Source organism: Xiphophorus maculatus, chromosome 3, assembly GCF_002775205.1.
Source record: "Xiphophorus maculatus strain JP 163 A chromosome 3, X_maculatus-5.0-male, whole genome shotgun sequence".
Lineage (NCBI taxonomy): Eukaryota > Metazoa > Chordata > Actinopteri > Cyprinodontiformes > Poeciliidae > Xiphophorus > Xiphophorus maculatus.
The window spans coordinates 32847403-32875155 of NC_036445.1; the positions used below are offsets into that span (position 1 = coordinate 32847403).

General features: G+C 42.7%; 2 protein-coding genes across 3 annotated transcripts in view; both read right to left on the reverse strand.

Moving 5' to 3' along the window:
* Positions 1-850: 850 nt before the first annotated feature.
* On the reverse strand, positions 851-15278 carry LOC111608083. Its single transcript, XM_023330571.1, has 8 exons — positions 13781-15278; positions 10088-10200; positions 7393-7496; positions 6715-6889; positions 6535-6643; positions 5124-5209; positions 4170-4240; positions 851-4059 (listed from the first exon to the last, which is right to left on the reverse strand). The coding sequence occupies exons 1-8, from the start codon at positions 14231-14233 to the stop codon at positions 2870-2872; spliced, it is 2301 nt and encodes a 766-aa protein (XP_023186339.1). The 5' UTR covers positions 14234-15278; the 3' UTR covers positions 851-2869.
* Positions 15279-17016: 1738 nt separating this feature from the next.
* The window catches only part of aldh2 (aldehyde dehydrogenase 2 family (mitochondrial)), an 87871-nt gene continuing 77134 nt past the window's right edge, over positions 17017-27753 (reverse strand). Inside the window, exons 10-13 of one of the 2 annotated variants that reach the window (XM_023330572.1) lie at positions 27006-27170; positions 25376-25533; positions 19245-19359; positions 17017-17174 (exon numbers count right to left, since the gene is read on the reverse strand). In XM_023330572.1, coding sequence (XP_023186340.1) covers positions 17142-17174; positions 19245-19359; positions 25376-25533; positions 27006-27170 — 471 coding nt within the window. In that variant the 3' untranslated portion in view covers positions 17017-17141. The remainder of the gene's footprint in view (positions 17175-19244; positions 19360-25375; positions 25534-27005; positions 27171-27753) is intronic. The other variant, XR_002752526.1, reaches the window with a different exon arrangement.

Genomic DNA, 27753 nt, shown 5'->3' on the forward strand with positions numbered 1-27753 from the left:
TTTGGGATTTAATTTCTTAGAAATGAGCCTTTAAATAGGCTCTGCTTTAAGTAGCGTTTAAACTTCACTTGTCCAATAAAACTGATTCTCCAAACTCAAATTGTGTTGACTGCTGCTGAGTACTTCATGGATAGATAGAAACTTGCTGGAAAGGTGTAACTATGTTCTGTAGTTATGTTTTGTGTGGAAAATCTTGTGTATGGTCTCTGCTAAGAACAAAGAGCAAAGCCTGGCTGTGTGAAAAGACATAGAGCTGACAATGAAACCTAGTCCAGATATTATGCATCAATATAAATATGGGATTAGTTGATGTTTCACACATCTTGTTTGGAGTTATAGTTGCTTTCCATTAAATATGGATATGGACTGCAATGAGAATTTGGAGCAGACCATCAAAACACCAGACTGGACATACAACACTTAACCTCTAATTAACTTATCCAAAGCTCTTTCAAATGCATTACTTTCTGATTTCCCTTTTCTATTCATAATAACATGCATTGGTTTTTGTTACTATTCTTGTCCAGTAGGTTACTTTTGTACTATATTCCATCACTTAATTTCCTTAAAAACTGTTAATGGGACCATTTAAGATCTGTAACACCACCTATGATCTAATAGGTGGCATGGCACCTAAAATCTATGTTTTAAATGTGCAACTTTATTTTCTCTGTGTGGCAATCAGTGATTAATTTTAATTTATCGCCCAAAACACCACCCAAGAAATCAGTTAGGACAAAGATGCGTTTTTGCAAAAACCAGAGACACGGTTTATTAAAACAAGGTGTGCACATACTGTCTATATATATACAGTATATATATATATATATATATATATATAACAGTTGTGTTCAAAATAATAGCAGTCCCACATGACTAGCCAGATAAATCACTGGTTTTGTTTGAATTTCTTCTACACTACAAAATATTTGTAGACAGTTTAGCAGAGGTATAGAAAACCAACACACCCAACAGGCATGATGTGCATGGTGCTGATTCTTTGAAACTGAATCATTTACTGAAAGGGATGTGTTCAAAAAAATAGCAGCCAAGTTCAGTTAGTGAGGTCATTGATTATGTGGGAAAAAAAAGTGTTAGCAGGTGACCCTAAAAGGATAAAGGCAACTGATTTTGCATATGCTGGATGTGCATTGGTCTTTGAAAAACTGAGTAGAAGGGGTCGCTTAAGACACTGTTCAGAAGAAGAGTGTTTGATTAAACCATCAATAAAAGAGGGGAAAACTTATAAAGTACAGAAAATGACAGACTGTTTGTCTAAAATGATATCAAACACTTTAAAATGGTAGCCAAAACCAGAAAGGCAAGGAAGAAAAAGAAAAACTAATCAGACAACATCTATGTAAAGCCAAGATACCAGCAAGAAACCCCACTATGAAAAAAATGCTGCGCTGAAGAGGTTGCAACTTGAAAAAGAACATTGACTGGGATAAAAAAAAAAAAAAGGCATAATATTTTGGGGACTGATGAGAGTAAGATTGTTCTTTTTGGGTCTAAAAAGTAATTTTTTTTCCTTTTGAAAAACGTAATTAAATATTTCACAGGAAGTCAAGAAATACAATGTTCAAAAAATTGCAGTGTTGATATCTTTCTTTACAAACTCAAAAAGATACTGTATAAACTTAGAAATGCTGTAAGATTCATCTTTCCTGAGAATCATAAAATAATATTTAGTTGCATAATCATGGTTTCGATAACTGCTTTACATCTGTGGTCCATGGACTTGACCAACTTCTGGCACCGGTCAGCAGGTTCTGCAGCCCAGTACAGTTGTACTACATTCCACAATTCCTCTGTACTTCTTGGTTTTGCCTCATGAACAGAATTTTTTGTCAGCCCACAGGTTTTCCATGGGATTGAGGTCCAGAGATTGGGCTGGCCACTCCATTACTTGAATTCAGTTTGTCTGGAACCATGATTTTGCTACTTGCTGAAACATCCATTTCAAGGGCATGTCCTCTTCAGTATACAGCAACATGACTTCTGCCAGTATTTTGTTGTACTCAAATCAAATACTGATCATAATCTTGCTTAGCAGTTTCACAGCAAATGAACAGACTGAAAAATAAACCAAAAAGAACAAGATATCTATGTAGCACCAGGAGGTTATACATTTTATTGTTTTGCACTCCTAGACACTCAGAGTGCACAAAGAAATCTCTTAAGGAGAAGCCAACGTACCTCTTGTGATTTCTGTCGTGATTCTTTTTAACAAACTAATCATAACAAAAATGCATTTGGGATTTGGCCCCAAACACTCATGTCTAACTATATTTATACCTCTCATCTCACTGAGGCTCATAGAGTTCTTAAGCCAGAATTATGCAGTCTGGATGAAGAACTGTTTGGTATTACAGTTCTTCAAACAGAGCAATGACAGAGTCAACTTTCTTTATGAATACAAAGCATTTAAACACTGTAATAAATCAGTCAAACTCTGGTAGGGACCAATCAGCTTGAAATTTAATCAACATTTTGTCCACTCATACAGCTAGTAAATGTCTTATTTATCCAGTTTCTCTGTTGGATCCAGTTCCAAGAACGTTTTCATGAAAGACTACTACAGGTTTTACCTTATAGTCTCATATCTAAGTTAAGGAATTTCACTAACTGAGATATGGGCTCCAGAGGGAAGAAACATTTATGGACTCCTCAGATTGCTTTAATGCAATATTCCAAACTCTAGAGAACACTGACTGGTAACAAGGTTCTCTCAAACCAAGGCTTCTACACAGTTAAATATTTATCCTAAAATGACAACCTAACTTTTCATTTTGTGTAGAAATTTTATTTGTCAACAAGATACCTAAAAACTCTGTGGCAATGATAGGACTGACGAACAAGTCTGTGACTAATTCTGTACAACCCGATTTGTATTTTGCACAAGAAAAGACAAATGTTGCACAACCCATTCTGGCACTACCTCAGCCCAGCCTTTGTCAATCAAAGGACTGTTGTTAGAGTCCTGAAAGGAAGTGGTGACCGTTACCATGGCAGAATGCTTGGGGTTGAGATCATGAGTTTGCTCTGATTTAATGGAAAGAGAACCAAAACTAGGAAGTGTTGTTCTGGTGCCAGAATCTTTCAGCTTTCCTTCAGCTGGTAGAGTCTGAGGAAGAGTTTGGTCTGTAGAGCCAGAGGTAATGTCCGACTCCCCATCATTACAAATCAGATCCCTGAGCAAACGTGGATGAGTGTGTCCTGTCAGTAACCCTTTAACCTGTAGATCAGCATCTCCACCCAATCCATTACTGCTTACGGATTCTGTTGTGGAGCGAGTTGTGGTCAGAGCCGATTTATCAGCACATTTGACCCATTTTGACCACAAGACTAAGTCCACCTCAGGTATAACCTTCTCTGACAAACTAACAGAACTATTTTTGACATTAACAAAGCTAAGGTCCTCAATACCAACAGCACTAGATATTGCGCTATGCCCTTCATTATAATTATGTTTTTCCTTGTGGGTGGCACTATAAGCAGCTGGACAGCTAACACTGTTACTATGTGGACAACGAGTAGTGATGGCATCTTCAGAAGTGGAAACATTACCAGAAGAACTTTGAGTGCTTGGATTATACTCTATGCCAAAACTATTATTTCCTTGTGTACCTGACGCATCTGAGCTTTTATAGACAATGGCTAAACTAGACACAGAATTTCTCAAATTTAACCCATCCTCCCCAACCTGAGCAGTTTCATTGTGTGATCTAGCATCATCTGACATGTGTGTTAGAAGCATTTCCAGCTCACTGTCTTCATTTTTCAGGTTCCTGGCTTTTTTCTCAGTCTGCTCCTCTTCTGCCTTTTCCTGTTCCAGGATCACCACCTGTCTCCATTGTTTTCTGCCAGCAACAGACTCTTTATCTTTAAAACCACTTCTGTCTTGTGGAAAAGTCTGACTATCCTCCACATTGTCTTTACTGATCACTTTTTGATCCAAGTACTCTCTTTCCTTAGCTTCAAAAGATCTCTGTCTTGCTGTACTCTCCAACTTTTGATCAACGAGCCAGCCTGAACTTCTGACGTGGTTCTTCACAGCTGTGAGAAAGAGGACAACCAAATAAGGTCAAAGATATAGGGTCATGGGTCTCGATCAATAAATGGTAGAGGAATTATGCAATATCATAAATCAGAATTTGCAAACTTACACATGTCTGTGTCGGTGCACACAGAATCACAGCAGGAACACACTGTGGGGGAAGTCAACATTTCTTCCCACCTACATATCAAACAGAAAATTCTGTTCATTAGTATGTTTGTTAAGTATATTTTACTCAGTGAAATATGGTGACAAAATACTTTTTCTGAATTTCATTGTGGAAACAATGAACAGACAACATGTCTGCTGCCATGATGTTGCAGCAGACAGATGAATCAACAGGTCATGTCACAAAAAATGTTCTGCTTGGAAACACTAGAGTCAGAGGTTCACATAAATCTTTCAACACAACTTACAAAATTAAAACAGTAACATGACTCCTAGACAGTTTACTCTAATGGTGAATGGCTTGTACATGTATAGTGATTTATCCCAACACCCTTCACACTACAGTCATTCACGCACAGTCATACAGTCATCCTGGTGGCTTGTTTGGGAAGCGAAGCTGTCGTGCACCGGTGCCCTCTGACCAGCAGGCAAGGTGGGTGAAGTGCCCAAGCATAAAACAACAGAGGGTGGAGCAGGGCTCGAACCAGCAACCCGCCGATTGCAGGCCAAGCTACCACTGTTGCCACCATCGTCTCACCAATTTCCAAACATCAAGACATTATGAAGCCTAGGCTTAAATTCAAATCGGTAGACTCTTTACACTTGCTAGCATCATCAAAACTTTCTAATTGGAGCTAATCTCTCCAGGTTGAATTGATAGTGAAAGGCACAGCTTCAACAGATTCTAAATAATTGGGTTCAGTATTTTTTTTGCGTAGCTTCAGTGTTCAAGAGAAGGCTCAAGAACTTCTGATGTTCAGTACAATACTGTGTTCCCATGCCATACATTAGATCAAGAGACATACTAGAGCAATTTTTAACTATTAGCAAAATTGTCACTGTCAGTATAATAAAAATTTTTAGATTAAATGTAATTTCCTTCAAAGTCACTAACCTGCCAGTAGCCTTGTTGAAGTTACAGGACTTTGCGATGCTTGAAGTGCTCAGACCGACTGACAGTGTACAGTGGAGGTGCTGCACCTGCAGACAATGTGGGTGGAATCAATCAATCAATCAAATTTTATTTGTATAGCACATTTCAGCAGCAAGGCATTTCAAAGTGCTTTACATCATTACAAACACAGAATCACAAAGCAATATAGAATCAATCATTAAGTCAAGTTACATCAATAAATTTGTAATTGATTACATTTCAAATACAATTCTAAACAGGTGGGTTTTCAGTTGAGATTTAAAAGAAGTCAGTGTTTCAGCTGTTTTACAGTTTTCTGGAAGTTTGTTCCAAATTTGTGGTGCATAGATGCTGAAAGCTGCTTCTCCTCGTTTGGTTCTGGTTCTGGGGATGCAGAGCAGAACCAGAACCAGAAGACCTGAGAGGTCTGGAAGGTTGATACAACAACAGCAGATCTTTAATGTATTGTGGTGCTAAGCCATTCAGTGATTTGTAAACTAACAACAGTATTTTAAAGTCTATTCTTTGAGCTACAGGGAGCCAGTGGAGGGACTTTAAAACTGGTGTTATGTGCTCTATCTTCCTGGTTTTAGTGAGAACGTGAGCAGCAGCATTCTGGATCAGCTGCAGCTGTTTGATTGATTTGTTGGACAGACCTGTGAAGACGCTGTTGCAATAATCAATACGACTGAAGATGAATGCATGGATGAGTTTCTCTAGATCTGGCTGAGACATTAGTCCTTTAATCCTGGAAATGTTCTTCAGGTGATAGAAGGCCGACTTTGTAACTGTCTTTATGTGGCTCTGGAGGTTCAGGTCAGAGTCCATAACTACTCCCAGGTTTCTGGCTGATCGCTGGTTTTCAGTTGTAATAACTGAAGCTGTGCATTGACTCTAGATCGTTCCTCTTTAGGTCCAAAAATAATAACTTCAGTTTTGTTTCTGTTCAGTTGGAGAAAGTTTTGGCACATCCACACATTTATCTGTTCTAAGCATCTGTTCAGTGATTGGATGGGCTCTGAGTCACCTGGTGACATCGTAATGTAGAGATGTCACCAGGTGTCACAATGAACCTACTCAGGAGAAAAGAAAGCATAGGATTCTCCAAGATCTCTGATGACTACGCTGCTAGATTCTGTGCAAACATCTACATGTTCCAGATGAGAACAGAAGTCTATGGTACTCATTCAAAGCTTTACAAGTGTAAAAGCATGCTCTTTAGAAATGCAAGTTTAAAGTTTCCAACCATTGATTTCAGAAGGTGTTCCATCAGGAAAAAGGCCATTTTTAATTCCACACGTCTGTGTATACTTAGTGACATTTTCTCCTGCTCCTTTCATTTCCTCAGAATTGACCTGGAGAATCAATACATTAAACAGATTGTGAACCTTACTTGTGAGACTCCTCTAAACAGAAAGGTATCCACTGAGAACTTCACCACACTGCCACCTCCTGACAGGAACTGAGAACTGCTCCCCTCCCTCCTGCTGTCCGTCATGCAACTGCAACGATAAACTAAAATCAGGAAATAGCCAAGCAAATGGCTGTTATGTGTATGTCGGCTGGTTCATACCCGTAATTGGTGATGATATCCACTTTAGGCAAGCTGCTTGGATCTTCAGAACTTGTGGCTTGACAGGAATCAACATAAAGCCTCTCTCCAGCCAACAGAGTTCCCACCTGAGCCAAAAAATAAACTTGCTCTCCCAAATAGAACGTATGACCTGGAGACAGGGGCTCCCACTGGGCTAATACAAACAGAAGACAATTTTCAATTTACAAGTATTTCAGATCATTTGACAGACATATTTCAGCTTAAGTAAACATATTAAATTTGAATTTTTGCACAGACATGTGAATCTGAAAGCTCAGACATCTATTCACCAAAAGAAAGCAAGCAGAAGCAGTTATTCAATTTAGATGTAATCGTACACATTCCGACCAGCAAAAGGGAACAAAATGATATTTACAAAGAGCTGGCAGAGCTAGACTGGACCACAGGCCCAATAGTGGAACCAATAGGAAGAGTTTTAGCCTGTTCCCATTATCCCACAGGGAGTAAAGAGTTCTCGATATTTCCTCCTATAGGCGCTTCACGTTTTTGCCAGTGAGATACATTTAAAGTTTGGAGACAGACTTTAAATGTACATGTTAGTAATTAACAAAATCTGCAACTTACTTCAAATTCCTTTCAAAATAATCTCAGAAATCAAAAAACTGAAAGTAAAATTCTGAAGATAAAGATACTCACCATTACAGACAGTAAGGCTGAAAGTTAGTTTACTTTTGATGCTCCTCAGAAAAGTTGTGTGTTGGACTTGTGGTCTATAACCAACTTTGTAAGAGTAATGAAACCTGAAGCACAAGAAGATTCATATGATGTCAGAAGGCCAAATGGGAAATAATAAGTAACAAAGTTGTTTAACTTTATGTCTTGGACACTCGGGTGAAGAGAGGTGCGGAGCTGTCCACTGACCACTACCTGGTGGTGAGTTGGCTCTGGTGGTGGGGGCGAAAGCCGGTCAGACCTGGCAGGCCCAAACGTGTTGTGAGGGTCTGCTGGGAACGTCTGGCGGAATCCCCTATGAGACGGAGCTTTAACTCCCATCTCCGGCAAAACTTCGAACACGTCCCGGGGGAGGTGGGGGACATGGAGTCCGAGTGGACCGTGTTCCGTGCCTCCATCGTCGAGGCGGCCGATCGGAGCTGTGGCCGCAAGGTTGTCGGTGCCTGTCGCGGCGGCAACCCTCGAACCCGCTGGTGGACACCTTCGGTGAGGGATGCCGTCAGGCTGAAGAAGGAGTCCTATCGGGCCTTTTTGGCCTGTGGGACTCCGGAAGCAGCTGATGGGTACCGGCGGGCGAAGCGGCATGCGGCTCGGGCGGTTGCTGAGGCAAAAACTCGGGCGTGGGAGGAGTTTGGAGAGGCCATGGAGAAAGACTTCCATACGGCTTCGAGGCGATTCTGGTCCACCATCCGGCGTCTCAGGGGGGGGAAGCGGTGCAGCACCAACACTGTTCATAGTGGGGATGGTGTGCTGCTGACCTCTACTCGGGACGTTGTGGGCCGGTGGGCGGAGTACTTCGAAGACCTCCTCAATCCCACCAACATGCCTTCCACTGAGGAAGCGGAGCCTGGGGACTCTGGGTTGGGCTCTCCAATCTCTGGGGATGAGGTCACCGAGGTGGTTAAAAAGCTCCTCGGTGGCAGGGCCCCGGGGGTGGATGAGATCCGCCCGGAGTTCCTTAAGGCTCTGGATGTTGTGGGGTTGTGTTGGTTGACGCGACTCTGCAATGTCGCATGGACATCGGGGGCAGTTCCCCTGGATTGGCAGACTGGGGTGGTGGTCCCCCTGTTCAAAAAGGGGGACCGGAGGGTGTGCTCCAATTATAGAGGGGTCACACTCTTAAGCCTCCCTGGCAAGGTCTATTCAGGGGTCCTGGAGAGGAGGGTCCGTCGGATAGTCAAACCTCGGATCCAGGAAGAGCAGTGTGGTTTTCGTCCTGGTCGTGGAACACTGGACCAGCTCTACACCCTCGGCAGGGTCCTGGAGGGTGCATGGGAGTTCGCCCAACCAGTCTACATGTGTTTTGTGGACTTGGAGAAGGCGTTCGACCGTGTCCCTCGGGGAGCCCTGTGGGGGGTTCTCCGGGAGTATGGGGTACCGGGCCCTTTGATACGGGCTGTCAGGTCCCTGTATGACCGGTGTCAGAGTCTGGTCCGCATTGCCGGCAGTAAGTCGGGCTCGTTTCCGGTGAGAGTTGGACTCCGCCAGGGCTGCCCTTTGTCACCGATTCTGTTCATCACTTTCATGGACAGAATTTCTAGGCGCAGCCAAGGTGTTGAGGGGGTCCGATTTGGTGGCCTTAGGATCTCATCTCTGCTTTTCGCAGACGATGTGGTCCTTTTGGCTTCATCGGATCGTGATCTGCAGCTCTCGCTGGAGCGGTTCGCAGCCGAGTGTGAAGCGGCCGGGATGGGGATCAGTGCCTCCAAATCCGAGGCCATGGTCTTGAGCCGGAAAAGGGTAGAGTGCCTTCTCCGGGTCAGGGGGGGTGTCCTGCCCCAAGTGGAGGAGTTTAAGTATCTCGGGATCTTGTTCACGAATGGGGGAAGAAGGGAGCGGGAGATCGACAGGCGGATTGGCGCAGCGTCTGCTGTCAAGCGGGCGCTGTACCGGTCCGTCGTGGTGAAGAGAGAGCTGAGCCAAAAAGCGAAGCTCTCGATTTACCAGTCGATCTACGTTCCCACCCTCATCTATGGTCATGAGCTTTGGGTCATGACCGAAAGAACGAGATCGCGGATACAAGCGGCCGAAATGGGTTTTCTCCGTAGGGTGGCTGGGCTCTCCCTTAGAGATAGGGTGAGAAGCTCAGTCATCCGGGAGGGACTCAGAGTAGAGCCGCTGCTCCTTCACATCGAGAGGAGCCAGTTGAGGTGGCTCGGGCATCTGGTCAGGATGCCTCCTGGACGCCTCCCTGGTGAGGTGTTCCGGGCACGTCCCACCGGGAGGAGGCCCCGGGGAAGACCCAGGACACGCTGGAGGGACTATGTCTCTCGGCTGGCCTGGGAACGCCTCGGGATTTCCCCGGAGGAGCTAGAAGAAGTGGCTGGGGAGAGGGAAGTCTGGGCCTCCCTTCTGAAGCTGCTACCCCCGCGACCCGACCTCGGATAAGCGGAAGAAGATGGATGGATGGATGGAAGTTGTTTAAAAGCAGCTTATTATGCAACAGTCTCTTTAGCACATCATAACATGATATGCACCATGTCCTTGCTTATAACTGTTGTACAAATAAAACTGAGTTCAATTAAAATACTTGTTCTTCATTGAACTGATCATCATTAATCTTGAACTACTTTGTGGTCTGGAAAAGTGTTTTTCCACTTCTGTTTCCTTAATGTAGCTTTTTAATAGCACAACAAAAATTGTGGATATCAATAATTACCTGTTATAATAGCAGTGGATGGGAAGATTAATTGGAAAAACTCTGATGACATAGCCTTGTGAGGGAGGAGTGTAGTTCAACAGGTAAGAATACACCAGCTGACCACCAGCAACCTGGAAAGAAATTTAAAAAGATCTTAAGATCTTTACACAACGCGTTTTATATCCAGTCAACAAAACAAGCAGGAGAAAATGCCACCGAAGAATAGAGGTTTGTGACATGTGGGGTCTTTGGTTTTGAAGAATTTATAATTGTGTAATATTCCAATATTACTTTGAGTTGAAAACTGGAACAACTAATGTGCTAAAGAAACAAATAATCCTTTTAGAAATGGCTAAGAATTCATATCAGTGCAACCATAGAACTGCAAGCTGACATGTAGCTCATTTAAGTGTATCTTAGTGTCTTGGGTAAGTAATCTTTAAGTAATCAATAAGTAATCTTTAAGTAATCAATTCAAAGAATGAAACTTGCACATTCATTATGCCGACATTTTAATTTTGTGCTTTAGACTGAAAACAATTTATTAGGCCAAGTGAAAAGGATTTCATGTAAGTTGGTCTATATAATTATGGAAAGAAATGTGGTCAATTTTTCAACAGAAAATCAAAGACAGCTACAACAGTGGCAAGATGGAAAAGGTTACTGCTTAGGAAGCCGTCTGTTCAGAGCCATCCAATCCAAACATGTCAATAAAATGCTTAGTGGAAGAAAAAAAGTGTGATTGGAAAGGATGCACAGGCAATAAGCCACCCTTTGTGTAACACAACCTATTCAAGAGTTTGATGGAGTTTTACCAGATGTGTACCGCAGCTGCAGTCAGTGTTTCAATGACTTCTAGAAACGTTTCCAGTACATGAACTAAAATTGGTGCATTCCTTGTTTAAAGCCACTCTTAAACCAGAGACAGCATCAATAGTGTCTAACAGCTAACAAGCTCTTCAGGTTGTTCTAGAAAAACAAGACTATTATAGAATGCTCCATTAAGATGGAAATCAATGCCCCAAACTCTGCAGCAGAGTGGAGAGGTTTAAAATCCAGGTTACTTTAGGTCCACTACAAAGTTTTTGCAGGATTTGGAGAACAACGTGACCTGCAGGCTGTCCTTTCACCAACTCCAAATTCAGCACTGTGCAGTTTATGCTTCACTCTGCTGACAAATGTTATTTTCAAGCAGGACCTGAAACCTGCCAAATGAACCAGTAGCTGATTTAATGACCATAGTATCACAGGGTCAGCAAACACAAAGTTCATTGAGAGAATTTAGTCTACAATCACATGTTGCAGTCAGCATTTCAGTCACCTTTTTACTCAAGAATGTTTAGGCTGACTACTTTTTGCTTCAACTTGAGCAAATAATGAAGTAATGCTATTTACTTCATTATATCAAGTACTTTATGTGTACTGAGCCCTCTGCTCTTCACTCAGTCCACCACAGTAGCATCCTTGTTAAATTTGCAGATGACACAGCTGTAGCAGGTCTCATCTCAGCGGGGATGAATCTGCCTGCAGGATCGAGGTGGAGCGACTCAGCGTGGTGCACATTTAATAACTTGATCCTCAACACAGCCAACACTAAGGAGTTCATAGTGGATTTTAGGAGAAGTGAGGGAGACAATCTCAATAACCTAGAAGAAGTAGTCTACTCGGAGCAGATGGGTGTGCAGAGCTGGAAATAGACGGAGAAGTTTCTTTTCTGACAGTCAAAATGAAATCAGTGGAGGTTGGCAAGGTTTACATGTTCAACAGGGTAAGAGGAGCGACTGTTCAGACACGATCTGTGTCCAGCCAAAATCTGTTCTTTGTTGGGGGGGTTTGATCTCACCTTTCACTTAAAATGGTCTGTTTGGAAGTTACTTTAAAGATGGTCAAGTCTCAAGGTGAACTTAATATTTAAGTTGCTGCAACATTTTCTGTTAATCAGCTTTGAGGACTAGGTACTGTAACTGAATACAGAATCCTAATGTTGGTACGAACAAATGTTTAAGTAGTATGAGCTTTCTGTTTTCATGACTTTCGAGCATGCCCTTACAGATTTTTTCCCCAAAATATTTTTATTAGAATTTTCTGTTATACAAACATCCAAAAAAATAGACAAAAATTAAGTGCAATCCCTCCCCCAACCCCATAAAAATAACCTCAGGGCTCACTCTATCTGTACAAAAATAAAAGAAAAATTAAGCTTACGTCACAGTGTTTGACAAGATGTAGGAAGGGAAATCAAATATCTTTAAAGTCTTGAAGCTTTCCTTTTGTTATACAAGTCAGTTTTTCCGTTGCCATGTTGTTGTTCAATAGCTTGATCCATTCATTTGTCTGTGGTCTTTCTGTGTTCCTCCACTTCAGAGAAATCATGTTTAGCCTGCAAGAGGCAAAGAAGCTTCTTTCTCTTTGTAGTTCTTTTAAAGCCATCAGGAGAAATGTGCAGAAAGCTAAGTTTACTGTCCATTTGAACATCCTGCTCAATCAAACGAGAGATGAACATGATAACCTCCTTCCAGAAAGTTTGAAGCTCCATTGCCACATAAAATGGAAATGAGTACTCTTATCTATATTACCTTTAACATACTGTACACATCAGGAGTATTTTAATTGAAATGGTGAAGTTTTACAGCAGTGATATACACGCTAAATAACCATTTGTATTGTAGTAATTTAAACCTTGCGTTAATATTTTGTGTTTGTGATAATAGACATGAGTTATTCCATTCATTCTCAGGGACTTCCATTTGTAGATCAGTTTTTTATGCTGGTAAATATGAGAATATTTTCTTCCAATGCTAAAAGAAAAACATAAAATTTGGAAAACAGGCCTCTACTCTGATGATGGTGAATGGCTATATCCTCTATGGTAGAAAGTGGAGGTTCAGCAGTAGATTTCAGTTAGACAGTAACAAAGCTTCTACTCTATAAGTACTAAAAAAGTGCTTTTGGGGCAGACTGTATTTATTTACCAGTTGGTCAAAGGATATCAAAACTACAGTACTTCACTATAAAGATCCCCTATTTTATTTAAGTCATATTATAAACCCTGTGGTTTATCTTGGACGCCTCATCTAAGCCCGTATGGGAGTGATGCCAAACTGATGTGTTTTTGAGAAAAGGATTTTTGGTGTTTTTTAACTTGGTTAAAATTATGTTATGTTTAAGATCTCTGGTGTTAAATAAATACATTAACAAAATTATATTAGACATAGTTCATTATTGTGTGTGGAACCTGTTGACAAACTTGAATTTAGTTAATATAGGAAAAAATTGTTGAATTAAAAAACATTAGTTGGTGGAAAGCAAATTTTAGTTGTTAAAATTACATCATTTGCTTATATTTAGTGAACAAATGCAAAATAAGTTCACTAAATGAGCGTTTGCTTTGTCAGACTAAAAGTGTAGTTAATTCAACTAATTTCTCTTTTGTCTATCTGAAGTGATTTGATGTAGTTGGGTTAATTCGTTAATTTTATCTTAGATAAACATAAGGTTATAATGTCAGATTACTATATCGTTTTTGCTTTCACCTGAAATACAATTATGTGGAACCTGTGAAATAAAAAAAATGTTAAAAAACTAGTGTTAGGTCAGAGATGAATTTCTTTGAGTGTAAACAAGGACATGCAGGGTTTGGTGGAATCACTTTCTCTAGTATTTTTCCTCTTTCACAAACATATCAGTTCACAGTAAGATGAACGTTCTAACCTGAACTTGTCCGCCACACTCCAGCAGTCCGTACTGGAAGTACAAGTACCGGGATGTCACTTCGCTCGGCGTGCACGAGCCTATCCGGAACAGGGATGGCACGCTCCAGGCACGCAGCAGGAAGCGGTCCACGCGGACTGAAACTTTCTCTGTGCCGCACCAAGCCTCCACAGCGTGAGCCACCTGATCCGGGATGCTCTTATGTTGCCGCAGCGGGGGGATGAGCAGCCCGGCCAGCCCGGCGGGCAGAGGCCCTCCGTACGGAGCTGGTCGGAACAGCTCCGGTGGAACCAGCGGCATCGATGAGTGCAGGAAAACTGGCAGGCGGTAGGAGGAAGGGATGGGGACGCTGTTCATAGCAGGCATCATCTCTTCTGACGACGTCGGATGCAGAACCGGGCCTCCAAGTGTGACATGAAACAGCCTCCAGAGAAGCCAGAGAAAAGCCGACATGACCAGCCAACGGGAAGAGCAAAGCCGGAGAGGAGTGGAACCCAGCAGGAAAACCCGTGGATGTGATGTCACAGCTCACCTGCCAGCTTCATTATCACACCTGCTGCAGGCTGATTGGCTCTGCTCTACAGAGCTGTCTCCCCTACCTGTTGGGAAGATTTGATTTTCTTCTTCTTCTCGCATTTTATTGGTGGTTGGGAAGAAACGTAAGATTTGATTTTCAATCTGTTTGTTCCCTTTAAATGAATAAACTTTGACTAAGTAATTTATATTTGTAGCAGAGATAGCCTAAATAATAAATTAGAAGGTCTGGGGATGCAAAAGGCTATTTCCTGAAAGCAGAAGTGGATGAAAAATAAAAATCAGGCATTGTCTCAAAATAATCACGGAACCAAGATGTTGATTACTAACCACTAACGTCATGGTGACGTCATGTCTGACAATAATGTAAAGTATTCAAAGTAAGTCATTTAAAAAACGCATCTTGACGTTTGGGAAGAAGCCCTAAAACATAAATACATTCAGTGGCCAGTTCTTCTTCTACAAAGAAGAAGACAAATTACTTAACAGATGAGAAACTAACAGCTCCTCAAACTGACATGTAGCCAAATTTACAGATTTTCCCATTTAATATGAGAATAGCAGCTATAATACGTTTAATCTGTAAGCTACACTGACTCCTGAAATAAACTCCACAGAAGCAACAAGCAAATCCGTTGATTCATCTTTTAACCCAAGTCTGAGAGAGAAGTGAAAAACGCAACCCATGTTCAGTTCTTTCTTTCCGTTCCACGTTAAATCCCCTCTGAGGTCAGTTCCTCTGCGCAGAAATTCAAAATGATGTAAGAATTTTTTCCTGTAATACCTTTCTGCAAAAGACATTCAAAATAAATATCAATTCTTGGGTGTTTTGAGACAACTCATCTTTTTAAAGAGCAACTTCATTAATGTTTTTACAAAGATTTTCAAAACTAGATCTTGAACAAGAAATTTAATCCGCTTCTAAGTTTTGATAGAATTAAATTCTGTCTTCTAATGGGATGAAGAGTTAAATTGTGATATTAACGATTTAATCTAGTGGCTAAGTTTTTATTCAGAAATGTGGCTTTGTAAAGCTCACCTCCACTTTGAACATTTTCTAAGTGAAATCATTTTATTTAAGGAAGTGCTTGCAACAGCAAAAATGCCTGATCTTTATACCAATAGTTTAGTGTAATATCTTACACTAAACTTATATAAACTATTGAAATTCCTCTCGCATTTGTGACATTTCTGTTTTACTTTCCTCACACTTTGTGACTGTTCTGTTATTTGTTCTTTTTTCTGCTCATGTCAAACTGTTTTAGTACTGATGTGCGCCTTATCATACTATTTTCTTTGAATTTTCAAGAAAGACAAAAAAAAACATATTTCCACTTTTGAATTTAAAACCATACATGCAGCAATGAATTGTGGGTAATATACTTTGCCGAAGTCCGCGAGAATGTACCTGAGTCCAGCAGATTTTGCAGCAACACCGGTATGTTCCTGATGTCTGCCCCCTTTAGCTTTTTGTTAACACACTCGCGATGAGGTTACATTTTGATAGAGTTATGCCTGTGATAACAGGTGTTATGCCGAGAAACGCATACCTGCCAAGAATTGCGTGCCCTGTCGCGGGAGCGCGCATCGCTCTAAACTCTCGCATATTGATAGCTGAAATATGACCGAAGAGGAAACTTTTAAAGATATTCCTAACATTATCATGTTTCTTAACCATGTAAATCCTAAAACGGTGGGTTTTATTTTGCATATGAATTGAAATAAATACGGTTTTGACACCTTTATTGAGTCATATGAGTCGAACGTTTTACAGTCTGAGGTTCTCCGCTTTTTCTTTTAACACCATAATAGCTTAACGCATGAGAAAATAGAGGCCCATTACGTAGAACATTTTATATCACCATTAACTTTCCAGTCTATTAATACAGGAGAGGATACATTTTAATTTCTGAACCTGCCATTATCTGCATCCCTTGACATGAAACTTATACCACTAGCTCATAGAACAGGTGTGATTATGTAGAAAAGCTTACATCTTTCTTAACTCTCTATTTGTCTGAGTTAGCAGGGGAGGCATATTTTGGCACAGCATATTATTAACCTGCCAATATTTGCATGCCCTGTTTTTCGGTTCAAAAGGTGTCATACAGATACACAAGTATACCAATCGCTCAGAGGATATGTGTCATTATGTAGAAAGTTCCATATAACACATTACCATCCAATATTTTCATACTGCAGGGCTTGCATTTTCTGGCAAGGGACATTTGGAGGCTGCTGAAGATCTTCCTCATCTGGCGTCACTGGACTATTTGAGGTTATGTAATCATTATGTCACAACAAAGGGTAACACAGCAAAAACTGTGTTCATTTTTTGTTGTTCATAAAGAACCCACTTTACTCAACTCTAACTCTTAAGTAATACACATTTATCAATCTGTGTCTGCTGGGCTTCTTGGCACAATGTTGGTGGTGCCACTTGTTGCAGCTTTTGTAGGCAATCTGAAAATTACGTACATCATTGAGGAAGTTGCACTTCACTCAACTGCTTTCACAATAAACATTTGCCAAGCAAAGAGAAGCATAGTGTTATTCATTACCAAATCTGAATTACAGTTAGTTTCTCTGATTATAGGCTTCCTCATTTTATCACAAGTCATCTGTTGTAACGTTTCAGTAATGAATTGTAAAGCTTAGCAACAGAATATGCATTTTTGCTAGATGAGAGAAAAAGAAAAAGATCCATTGTACAGTTTTTATTTCATTTCTGTGCAAATATTTATTAGAAAGCAGAATAATCCAAAGCAGTTCAAAAATCACAGTTGAACCTTTCCTCTCAGCATGCCTCAGGTTTCCAGGAAAATGTTTAAGAAGTCTTCTGTGGCACCTTGATTGTCACCTGAAACAAGCAGAACATTTCATCTTTCACTCGTCCTGTAGCCTGGAAAACACCAGCCCCTTGTTCTACGCTTTGCTTCATGCAGAGGCTCCAGGCCGACGGCTGGAGGTGAAACCATTAGAACTGATTTTACCCAATCTTAATTGGCCATGACTTATGTATGGCAACAGCTCACCTATGAGCTCTACAAGTTGTTTGAGTGCATGTCAAATTGTGCTCTATAAAATGAATGATATTGCTCTGGTCATACATTGCTTCAGTAAGGTTAAATGCATCCTTGTTTTATTGCATTTTAGTGGTGATCTGCTGCTCCAGAAAGCAAGACTCAGGCTTTGTTTTGAGGCTGTGTCAGTCTGTAAACATGAATTAAAAGATTTGAAAGAATCATTTTTAGTAAGATCTTCTAAACTCCTTGGCCTGATGATGTGGCAACTTCTGTGTAGACTAACATAGAGATGGGCAGAACCAGTGCCAAGCAATGGTCAGTGGAGTTAAAGGAGCAGTATTATGTACACTGGCTAAAAAAAGAAAGAAAAAAAGTTCCCACCAAAGAAAAAGGTCAGACAGTAATATTTTGTTGAACTGCCTTTAGCTTTGATAATGGCACACACTTGCTGGGACATTGTTTTGATAAGCTTTGCAATGTCACAAGATTTATTTGCATCCAGTGTTGTATTCATTTTTCACCAATGATGATGGTAGGGTCTGACCACTGTGCAAAGAGTTCTCCAGCACATCCCAAAGATTCTCTGGCCAAACCATGTGTGAAAATTATGTCTCACACTCCCTGAACCACTTTTTCAATCCAAGCCTGTTGAGTCCTGGCATCTTGATTCATTGTCATCTTGTGATATCACCGTTCCATCAATGAAGAAGAAATCCATTGATGAAATAACCTGGCCATTCAGTATATTCAGATAGCCATCTGAACTCAGTCTGAACACATACTGTTGCTGACCCCAGACATGACTAACTACAGCAACCCAAGACTACAGCACTGCCCCCACAGGCTTGTACATTGGCCACTAGGCATGATGGGTAATCATTTCACCTGGCTCTCTGCTTACCCAGATGTTCCCATCACTCTGGAACAAGATAAATCTGGAGCAACAGAAAAGGTCACGTGGTTTGAGTCCAGAGTTGAATCTTTATGCTCCCTAGCAAATTGAGGCCTTTTTGTCAGGTTAGCCTCAATGATTTGTGGTTTTCTTAAGGATACACAGCTGTTCAGTTCCAATCCCTTGAGTTCTTTACATTGTGCATGTGAAAATGCTCTTTCACTATTAAACATAGCCCAGAGTTCTACTCTATTTTTCCTTCAATTTGATTTCAAACGTTTAAGTGATTACAAATCACAACCATACAGGATATTTTTCTGGCCACATTTCTTCCTCAAAGACGATTGGTCCCCACTATCCTTCCAGTTTTTGCAATCTCCTTAAAACAGATTGACATCATTTCCATGACCATGGGATGTGTCTTTCAACATTTTACCTTTTGTTTTGATAAAAGTATTTAGTTACATTTGAAATCATATCCACGACCCTGCTGGACCCGAGTTTACCTTTCAGAAAGAATCACTGATTCTGATGTTATAAAGTTGGATGTTTAATCAGGTTCATGTGAACATTTAGTTTCACTTTCCTTTGAAATTCCTCCTCAAGTAGATTCCATGTTTGTTACTTGACTTGTTTAATCATCAAAAAATATATCAGTGTGGTTATTAATATTTTCTTAGTGACTATATCCTGTATAATCAGTTTTTATTGGTACTCTAAGAATGAAGACTGAAAGAATGACCCTTCAGATAGACTTGTTAGATCAAGACCAAGAGATTTTTTGTATTAATAAGACTAAGATTTTTATTTCTGAGGTAGCTGATGAATTGCTACAGTTAATGGTTCACCATTTATAAGTCTATAAATTCTCTACCTGTTGGTCAATCTGTTGCTTCATTTCTAAGACTCCTCCCCTCCGCACCTTGTCTGCTCCAACCACTGCCAGGCCAATTCAGACTTGATGCAGTCATTGTTAGCTTTCAGGATGTGAGGCGCATGTTTGGGTAATTACCGTTTTAACTTCTGTGTAGGCTTCCAGTCCATACTCTCCCAACTCTCTGCCATTACCTGAGGCTTTGTAGCCTCCAAATGGAGCCTGGGAAGCAAACACGTTGTAACAGTTTATCCTGCAGAGAAAGAGGGAAACAAAAGTCATTTTAGATGCATATTATACACAGAGCAGTAGTAAAGTAATTCCACCCCTTTTCACCTACATTTAGTAGCAAGTTGAAGGAATTTCTGAGGCGCTCCATTTTACAATGTATTTTTTGTTTGCCAAAATATGTTAGCATGTATCGGTGCATTCAGACTGAGCTCTGGACTTTGACTGGGCTATTGAAATTTATTTGTCTGACATCAAAGACTTGCTGTGTTTGGTGTCATTGTTCTGTTGATGACCAAGTTCACCTGGACGGCCTCCCACTGGACAAGTTATCAAAAACATTTGGTGTTTTATAGTTGATCTCTGAACCTATAAATGGACTATCATCCCAAACTGATGACCAACACAAACTATTTGTCTACATTTAATACGGTTTCCCTTTCATGTTGTATCACGAAAGATTAAAACATAAATGAGATTTTACAGCAACACCTGCTTTCCACTGTAATAACAACAGAATCATTAAGAAAAACCTGATGAAATAGTGCTGGACGAAAGTTATGGGGCCTGTAACTTAATATTTTGTTGATCAACCTTTGAAGATAATCCCTGCAATCAAAGGATTTCTGTAACCGTCAATGAGACTTCTGTACCTGTCCACAGATATTCTGGTCCAATCTTGGTGGACAAACTCATGTCACCATTTCAGGTTTGAAGGGTGAGTTCTCCAGGCGAGAGTAAACTATGTTCTTCTCTTGATCTGCTTCATTTTTGCGTCTGTGAACATAGAGCTGATGTGCCTTGCCAAAAAGCTCCAGTTTTGTCTGATCTGTCTCATGGACATTTTCCCAGAAGCTTTGTGGTTTGTCAACATGTATTGTGGAAAATTTCACCCTCACTTTTTTATACGTTGTTTTCCTCCTTGGTCATCTGCCATGACGTTTACTTTGGCTCAAACAATGATGGAAAACCTGATGTATGCGATCTTACTCTAACGTACCTTGACCTTGGAGTTCACCTTTAATTTCTTTGAAAGTTGTTCTGGGCTCTTTGGTCACCATTCATTTCATCCTTCTCTTCAGTTTTCCTCCCACAACCAGGGAGGTTAGCAACAGTCTAGTGGCCCTGTAACTTCTGAATAATCTCTGCAGCTGTAGTCAGAAGAGCATCAAGCTGCTTGGAGACGCTCCGATAGTCATTACTTTTAACAAGCTGCTCTATGATTATCTTTCTAATCTCCTAGGACAGCCCTCTCCCTTACTGCCTGTGGTCCATGTTCAGTGTGGAACACACCATGTCACCAAACAGCAGACGGACAACTGATCACCATTTAAATAGGTCGACTGACTGATTATAACCTAGAAAACACTGGGAATGCTTAGTGGTCACGGCTTAGTTTAACATGTCTCTGTGGTCTAATCATTCTCAATCTTTTCTAGAGGTACCATCATTTTTGTCCATTAGTTGTTTTTTTAATGAACCACAAATCAAAACCAACGTCTGAATATCACCGGTTCATTTTCAGTACATTTTATTTCATTGCCTTTTGTCAGTTTAGTTATTTCAGTGACTTTTGTGGGTTTTTCATTCATTAACAGAGGCACCAACAACTTTGTCTACATACAAACCACACTTTGTAGCCAGCCTTCCTTTTGATTTATACAATTTTTTTCTAAATATAGTTCACACTATCTGATTGGCAACAACTTCATGTCCCCCACCAAGCAGAATAGCTTGAGTTAGTCCACTTTGACGTATACCTATTTCGGCTTCGATAGTCCAACTGGCCTGAAGGATTTTATCTAGCAGGTGCTTTTGTTCAGTAAATAGGGCCATTACCTTATCAGTACCCTGGTAATGGCCTCAACGCATCTCACAGTTGCACAATTGTTCCTTAGACTTCGACTTCGACTGACTTTGTTGTCATTTTCAACAGTATAAAATATGAATATAAATCTAAATATAAAATATAAAGTGCAGGACTGACCTTGGTCACCCCCCGCAAGATTATGACTGAAATAAATGCCATTAGTTCTTGTGAACTAAATAGGTGAAGCAGTCACCTATTTATCCTCCACAGCACAAAAGGCTGCATGCAAATTTGCATGTGCAAAGTCTCCCAGATTTCTTTTGCTTACACTTTTTGCATGATTTTTTTGAGGTGGATCAACACAATTAATTTGGTTAGTTTATTTCTAAACTGTCATTTTAAACCCTCTTAGCTTTATTTCAAAGAGAAACATTACTAATTTCTTTTAGAAAAACCTTTGCATATTTTTTGAAACAGATTTTATGTTTTGCAAACTCTATGTACATTTGGCAAAATGACCTGGATAATGCAGCACAACATCATGGATCAGCTGCAAAAGGTCACATCTCTCCAAAAACACTTCATGTATGCTTCAAAACTAAACTGAAGAGCACTACCTACAGGAGACCTGATCTCCTGCAGGTATCATAGATACCCACCCCCAACATGGACTATTCACACTCCTACCTTCTGGCCTGACGGTCAACGACCACATTTACAATTGAAGAAGGGATGCTAATTTGAGCCATCAGAGTCGTCAGGGTGGACTCCGGCCTTTTGGCCCTGTTGAGCCGATATGGGAAGGACTCGAAAACTGAGCTATCCTAGTTAAATTAAGGTTGGCTTAGATCAGGGGTCTCCTCCTTGGACTGCCACCTTATCGTGGTGGAGGGGTTTGAGTGTCCCAATGATCCTAGGAGCTATGATGTCTGGGGCTTCATGCCCCTGGTAGGGTCACCCAAGGCAGACAGGTCCTAGGTGAGGGATCAGACAAAGCACAGCCCGAAGACCCCAATGATGAAGGAAAACCTTGGACTTGGTGTTCCCTCGCCCGGACGCGGGTCACCGGGGCCCCACTCTGGAGCCAGGCCTGGAGTGGGGGCACGATGGCGAGCATCTGGTGGCCGAGCTTTTACCCATGGAGCCCGGCCGGGCTCAGCCCGAAGAGGAAACATGGGCCCCCCTCCCATGGGCCCACCACCCGTGGGAGGGGCCAAAGGGGTCGGGTGCACTGTGTGATGGGCGGCGGCCAAGGGAGGGGACCCTGGCGGTCCGATCCTCGGTTGCAGAAGCTGGCTCTTGGGACGTGGAATGTCACCTCTCTGGTGGGGAAGGAGCCGGAGCTAGTGCGTGAGGTCGAGAGGTTCCGGCTAGAAATAGTCGGTCTCACCTCGACGCATGGCTCTGGTTCTGGAACCAGTCTCCTTGAGAGGGGCTGGACATACTTCCACTCTGGAGTTGCCCAGGGTGAGAGACGTCGGGCAGGAGTGGGCATACTTGTTGCTCCCCATCTCGGCGCCTGTACGTTGGGGTTTACCCCGGTGAACGAGAGGGTAGCATCCCTCCGCCTACGGGTGGGGGGACGGGTTCTGACTGTCGTTTGTGCTTACGGGCCGAACGACAGTTCAGATTACCCACCCTTTTTGGAGTCCTTAGAGGGGGTACTGGAGAGTGCTCCTCCTGGGGACTCCCTTGTTCTGCTGGGGGACTTCAACGCTCACGTGGGCAACAACAGTGAGACCTGGAGGGGCGTGGTGGGGAGGAACGGCCCGCCCGACCTGAACTCGAGCGGTGTTCTGTTGCTGGACTTCTGTGCTCGTCATAGATTGTCCATAACGAACACCATGTTCAAGCATAAGGGTGTCCATATGTGCACTTGGCACCAGGACACCCTAGGCCGCAGTTCGATGATCGACTTTGTCATCGTTTCATCAGATCTGTGGCCGTATATCTTGGACACTTGGGTGAAGAGAGGTGCGGAGCTGTCCACTGACCACTACCTGGTGGTGAGTTGGCTCTGGTGGTGGGGGAGAAAGCCGGTCAGACCTGGCAGGCCCAAACGTGTTGTGAGGGTCTGTTGGGAATGTCTGGCGGAATCCCCTGTGAGACGGAGCTTTAACTCCCATCTCCGGCAAAACTTCGAACACGTCCCGGGGGAGGTGGGGGACATGGATTCTGAGTGGACCATGTTCCGTGACTCCATTGTCGAGGCGGCCGATCGGAGCTGTGGCCGCAAGGTTGTTGGTGCCTGTCGCGGCTGCAACCCTCGAACCCGTTGGTGGACACCCTCGGTGAGGGATGCCGTCAGGCTGAAGAAGGAGTCCTATCGGGCCTTTTTGGCCTGTGGACTCCGGAAGCAGCTGATGGGTACCGGCGGGCGAAGCGGCATGCGGCTCGGGTGGTTGCTGAGGCAAAAACTCGGGCGTGGGAGGAGTTTGGAGAGGCCATGGAGAAAGACTTCCGTACGGCCTCGAGGCGATTCTGGTCCACCATCCGGCGTGGAAGGGGGGGGGGGGGGGCAGCACCAACACTGTTTATAGTGGAGATGGTGTGCTGCTGACCTCTACTCGGGACGTTGTGGACCGGTGGGCAGAGTACTTCGAAGACCTCCTCAACCCCACCAACTTGCCTTCCATTGAGGAAGCTGAGCCTGGGGACTCTGGGCTGGGCTCACCAATCTCTGGGGACGAGGTCGCCAAGGTGGTTAAAAAGCTCCTCGGTGGCAGGGCCCCGGGGGTGGATGAGATCCGCCCGGAGTTCCTTAAGGCTCTGGATGTTGTAGGGTTGTGTTGGCTGACGCGACTCTGCAATATCGCATGGACATCGGGGGCAGTTCCCCTGGATTGGCAGACTGGGGTGGTGGTCCCCCTGTTCAAAAAGGGGGACCAGAGGGTGTGCTCCAACTATAGAGGGGTCACACTCTTAAGCCTCCCTGGCAAGGTCTATTCGGGGGTCCTGGAGAGGAGGGTCCGTCCGATAGTCGAACCTCGGATTCAGGAAGAGCAGTGTGGTTTTCGTCCTGGTCATGGAACTCTGGACCAGCTCTACACCCTCGGCAGGGTCCTGGAGGGTGCATGGGAGTTCGCCCAACCAGTCTACATGTGTTTTGTGGACTTGGAGAAGGCGTTCGACCGTGTCCCTCGGGGAGCCCTGTGGGGGGTTCTCCGGGAGTATGGGGTACCGGGCCCTTTGATACGGGCTGTCAGGTCCCTGTATGACCGGTGTCAGAGTCTGGTCCGCATTGCCGGCAGTAAGTCGGGCTCGTTTCCGGTGAGAGTTGGACTCCGCCAGGGCTGCCCTTTGTCACCGATTCTGTTCATCACTTTCATGGACAGAATTTCTAGGTGCAGCCAAGGTGTTGAGGGGATCCGTTTTGGTGGCCTTAGGATCTCATCTCTGCTTTTTCCAGACGATGTGGTCCTTTTGGCTTCATCAGGTCGTGATCTGCAGCTCTTGCTGGAGCGGTTCGCAGCCGAGTGTGAAGCGGCCGGGATGAGGATCAGCGCCTCCAAATTTGAGGCCATGGTCTTGAGCTGGAAAAGGGTAGAGTGCCTTCTCTGGGTCAGGGGGGTTGTCCTGCCCCAAGTGGAGGAGTTCAAGTATCTTGGGATCTTGTTCACGAATGGGGGAAGAAGGGAGCAGGAGGTCGGCAGGCGGATTGGCGCAGCGTCTACCGTTAAGCGGGCGCTGTACCGGTCCGTCGTGGTGAAGAAAGAGCTGAGCCAAAAAGTGAAGCTCTCGATTTACTGGTCTATCTACGTTCCCACCCTCATCTATGGTGATGAGCTTTGGGTCATGACCGAAAGAACGAGATCGCGGATACAAGCGGCCGAAATGGGTTTTCTCCGTAGGGTGTCTGGGCTCTCCCTTAGAGATAGGGTGAGAAGCTCAGTCATCCGGGAGGGACTCAGAGTAGAGCCGCTGCTCCTTCACATCAAGAGGAGCTAGTTGAGGTGGCTCGGGCACCTGGTCAGGATGCCTCCTGGACGCCTCCCTGGTGAGGTGTTCCGGGCACGTCCCACCGGGAGGAGGTCCCGGGGAAGACCCAGGACACGCTGGAGGGACTATGTCTCTCGGCTGGCCTCGTTAAAAGGCCCAAGAAGAACACTGACATGCTGATAAGGTTGTTCGTACTACCAAGGAGAGAACTAAAACATGCAGGATGCCAGCCCTTCAGGACCGACTCTAGGCACCCCTAGCTTAGATAAATCTTCAGAAAAGGCCCACATACCAGACTGTGCCAGCCCGGAGCCCACTGGAAACATAGTTCGCTTTGTCAATGTCAGTTGTGAAAACTGAAGCTGCAAGTCCATATTTGGTGTCGTTGGCTCTGGTTATAACCTCCTCCAGTGTTTTAAATTTAAAGATCTGCATCACTGGACCAAAAATCTAGAAAAAAAAAACAGAAAAATAGAAGTAAATGTTCACCCAGGCAAAGTAAATCATAACATAGCCTCAATGAGCTATGTGGGTGTGGATGGATGATGCTTAACATTGTAGGGGGGAAAAAACTTCAGTAAAACATCCCATAATCCTGCACTGCATTATGATCCCATCAAACTTATACCACATGACTAACCCAACCAACCCACTTCCCCCTCCTGAAACACATATCCAAACAGGAACAAGATGGAAATAAACATTGGTTAATGTTGACCCAGTTTTAATTAGTGGACTGGTACAGATATGTTGGCTAATACAGAGTTTGATGCAGAAACATCATGCATCCCTTGTTCCCTAAATCATTGAAGAACAGTGGCTCTCATCACAAGTGTTGTAGAGATTAACAGAGTAAGGGGACACAAAGAGGATGTGATTATATCCAAGTGGAGGTGGAGACCAGACCAAGCCCACACCTCCACCTCACAGCCCAGTGGAAGGAACATGTGGCCAGTCATGTTTGATCTGCTCTATTACTGACACTATTTTTTAGAAGAATATAATGGAAATATTGACTGTTTGTTAATCAGTAAAGAAGCTAATGTTTGTAGTATAAATTAGAAGCTACACGTTCTCTATTCAGTGCTGTTAAATCTACAATTCTTAAATATGAAGATCTGGTGGAATTTAAAATTGCTCAAATTATGTTTAAGGCATCTAATAAACTGCTACCTGAGCTCATACAGAGCATGATTTTTGTAAAAGAAGGAGGATATAACTTAAGGGGTTACTCAAACTTAAGTAACTCCTAAGGTACACACACAACATGAAAGCTTTTGTATTTCAATTCATGGTGTAAAATTATGGAACAAGTTAAATGAGTTAAAACAAAATCAAAATTTAATACAATTTAAAAGGAAATACAAGGATGTCATTTTAACAAGATATAGAAATATGGGTGAGAGACAGCTCTAAAGTGCACATGTAAATTGAAGCTAACGCATGTGTGTGTGGGTATGGATGTATATACTTAGACATACGTAAACCCAGATAAAATGGAACATTAATTAACCTATGTTTTTTTTTTCATTTTATTTTTTTAATTTGTTTTAATAATGAGGGTCCATCTGAAAATATTGTACGAGTTTACGGGGTAGGAGCTTATAAGTTTCTTACTTCTTATTATGGTACAAAAAATATGCCTTTTGCATTCCTTGTTCATGTGTGTTAACTTATACTTCTATCATGTTTGAAATAAATAAATAAATGCTCCTCCTCCTAAAGGAGGCAGAACTGATGAAAGCAGGTAGAGGGTGGAGTAACACTTTCACCACTAGTGGCAGGGCTTGAAAATACAACCGCTTGCCTGCATCTCTTCATGCATGTCTAAGCAGACCATGGAGATCTCAGAAAACATACAAGCCTGGAGGAAAAACCCAAAGCATTGTACACCGTCTAGCCAACCATCCACACCACTCTACCTCCTCCCTGGCAATGATCATGTTGTCCTGGACATCTCCAAACACTGTAGGCTGGATGAAGTAGCCTCTGTCTGCTGCCACTCCTCCTCCACACATCAGTTTGGCACCTTCTCTCTTCCCACTGCTGATGTAGCCCAGAATCTTTTTGAACTGCTCCTGATCTATCTGGAAACATCACAGAAGGAACAGCATGTCAAGTTTATACTAAAGTCAGTGAACTTCAATAGACCCTGAATGTACCGGAAAAAGTCACCAGGACTTTGGTGAACATTTTGGGGAAAACTCGGTCTGATCCGGACAGACGGCATCCATCCCACTTTGGATGCAGCAGCTCTTTTCTAGGAATCTGGTTAAACAATGACAATTCTGGATCCAGACCAAGAAAGAGTCTCAGTTTAACACACCTCTCTACAGCTTCTGAACATGTTAATAGCTACAGTTCAGGATTAACATTGAATCCCTAGTTTTCCTCATTCTGGTTGCAACTTGTTTATTGTTTATCCTCTATCAGGCCTTTACTCTCAATTTTTACATCATATCTCATTATCTGATCTAGTGGCAAATACTGATAAGATCATAGTAGTGGGGATTTTAACATGCATATACTATCACTGAGGGTGATAGCCTAAGGATAGCCTTTAGCGCCATCTTAGACTCAGTTGGCTTTACTCAAAGAAGTCCGACTCACTCTTTTCGTCATGCTCAATGCGATATGTTAGCACAAGGCAGAGGCGCCGCCAGGAATCTT

What these genes read in the sequence shown, in the direction of transcription:
- LOC111608083 (XM_023330571.1), bottom strand. Translation starts at nt 14,233, where the DNA reads ATGTCGGCTTTTCTCTGGCTTCTCTGGAGGCTGTTTCATGTCACACTT. An exon ending in TGTTTAGAGGAGTCTCACAA is followed by an intron (nt 5,210 to 6,534) that starts GTAAGGTTCACA and finishes CATTGTCTGCAG; the next exon opens with GTGCAGCACCTCCACTGTAC. An exon ending in GTGCACCGACACAGACATGT is followed by an intron (nt 4,060 to 4,169) that starts GTAAGTTTGCAA and finishes TCTTTCTCACAG; the next exon opens with CTGTGAAGAACCACGTCAGA.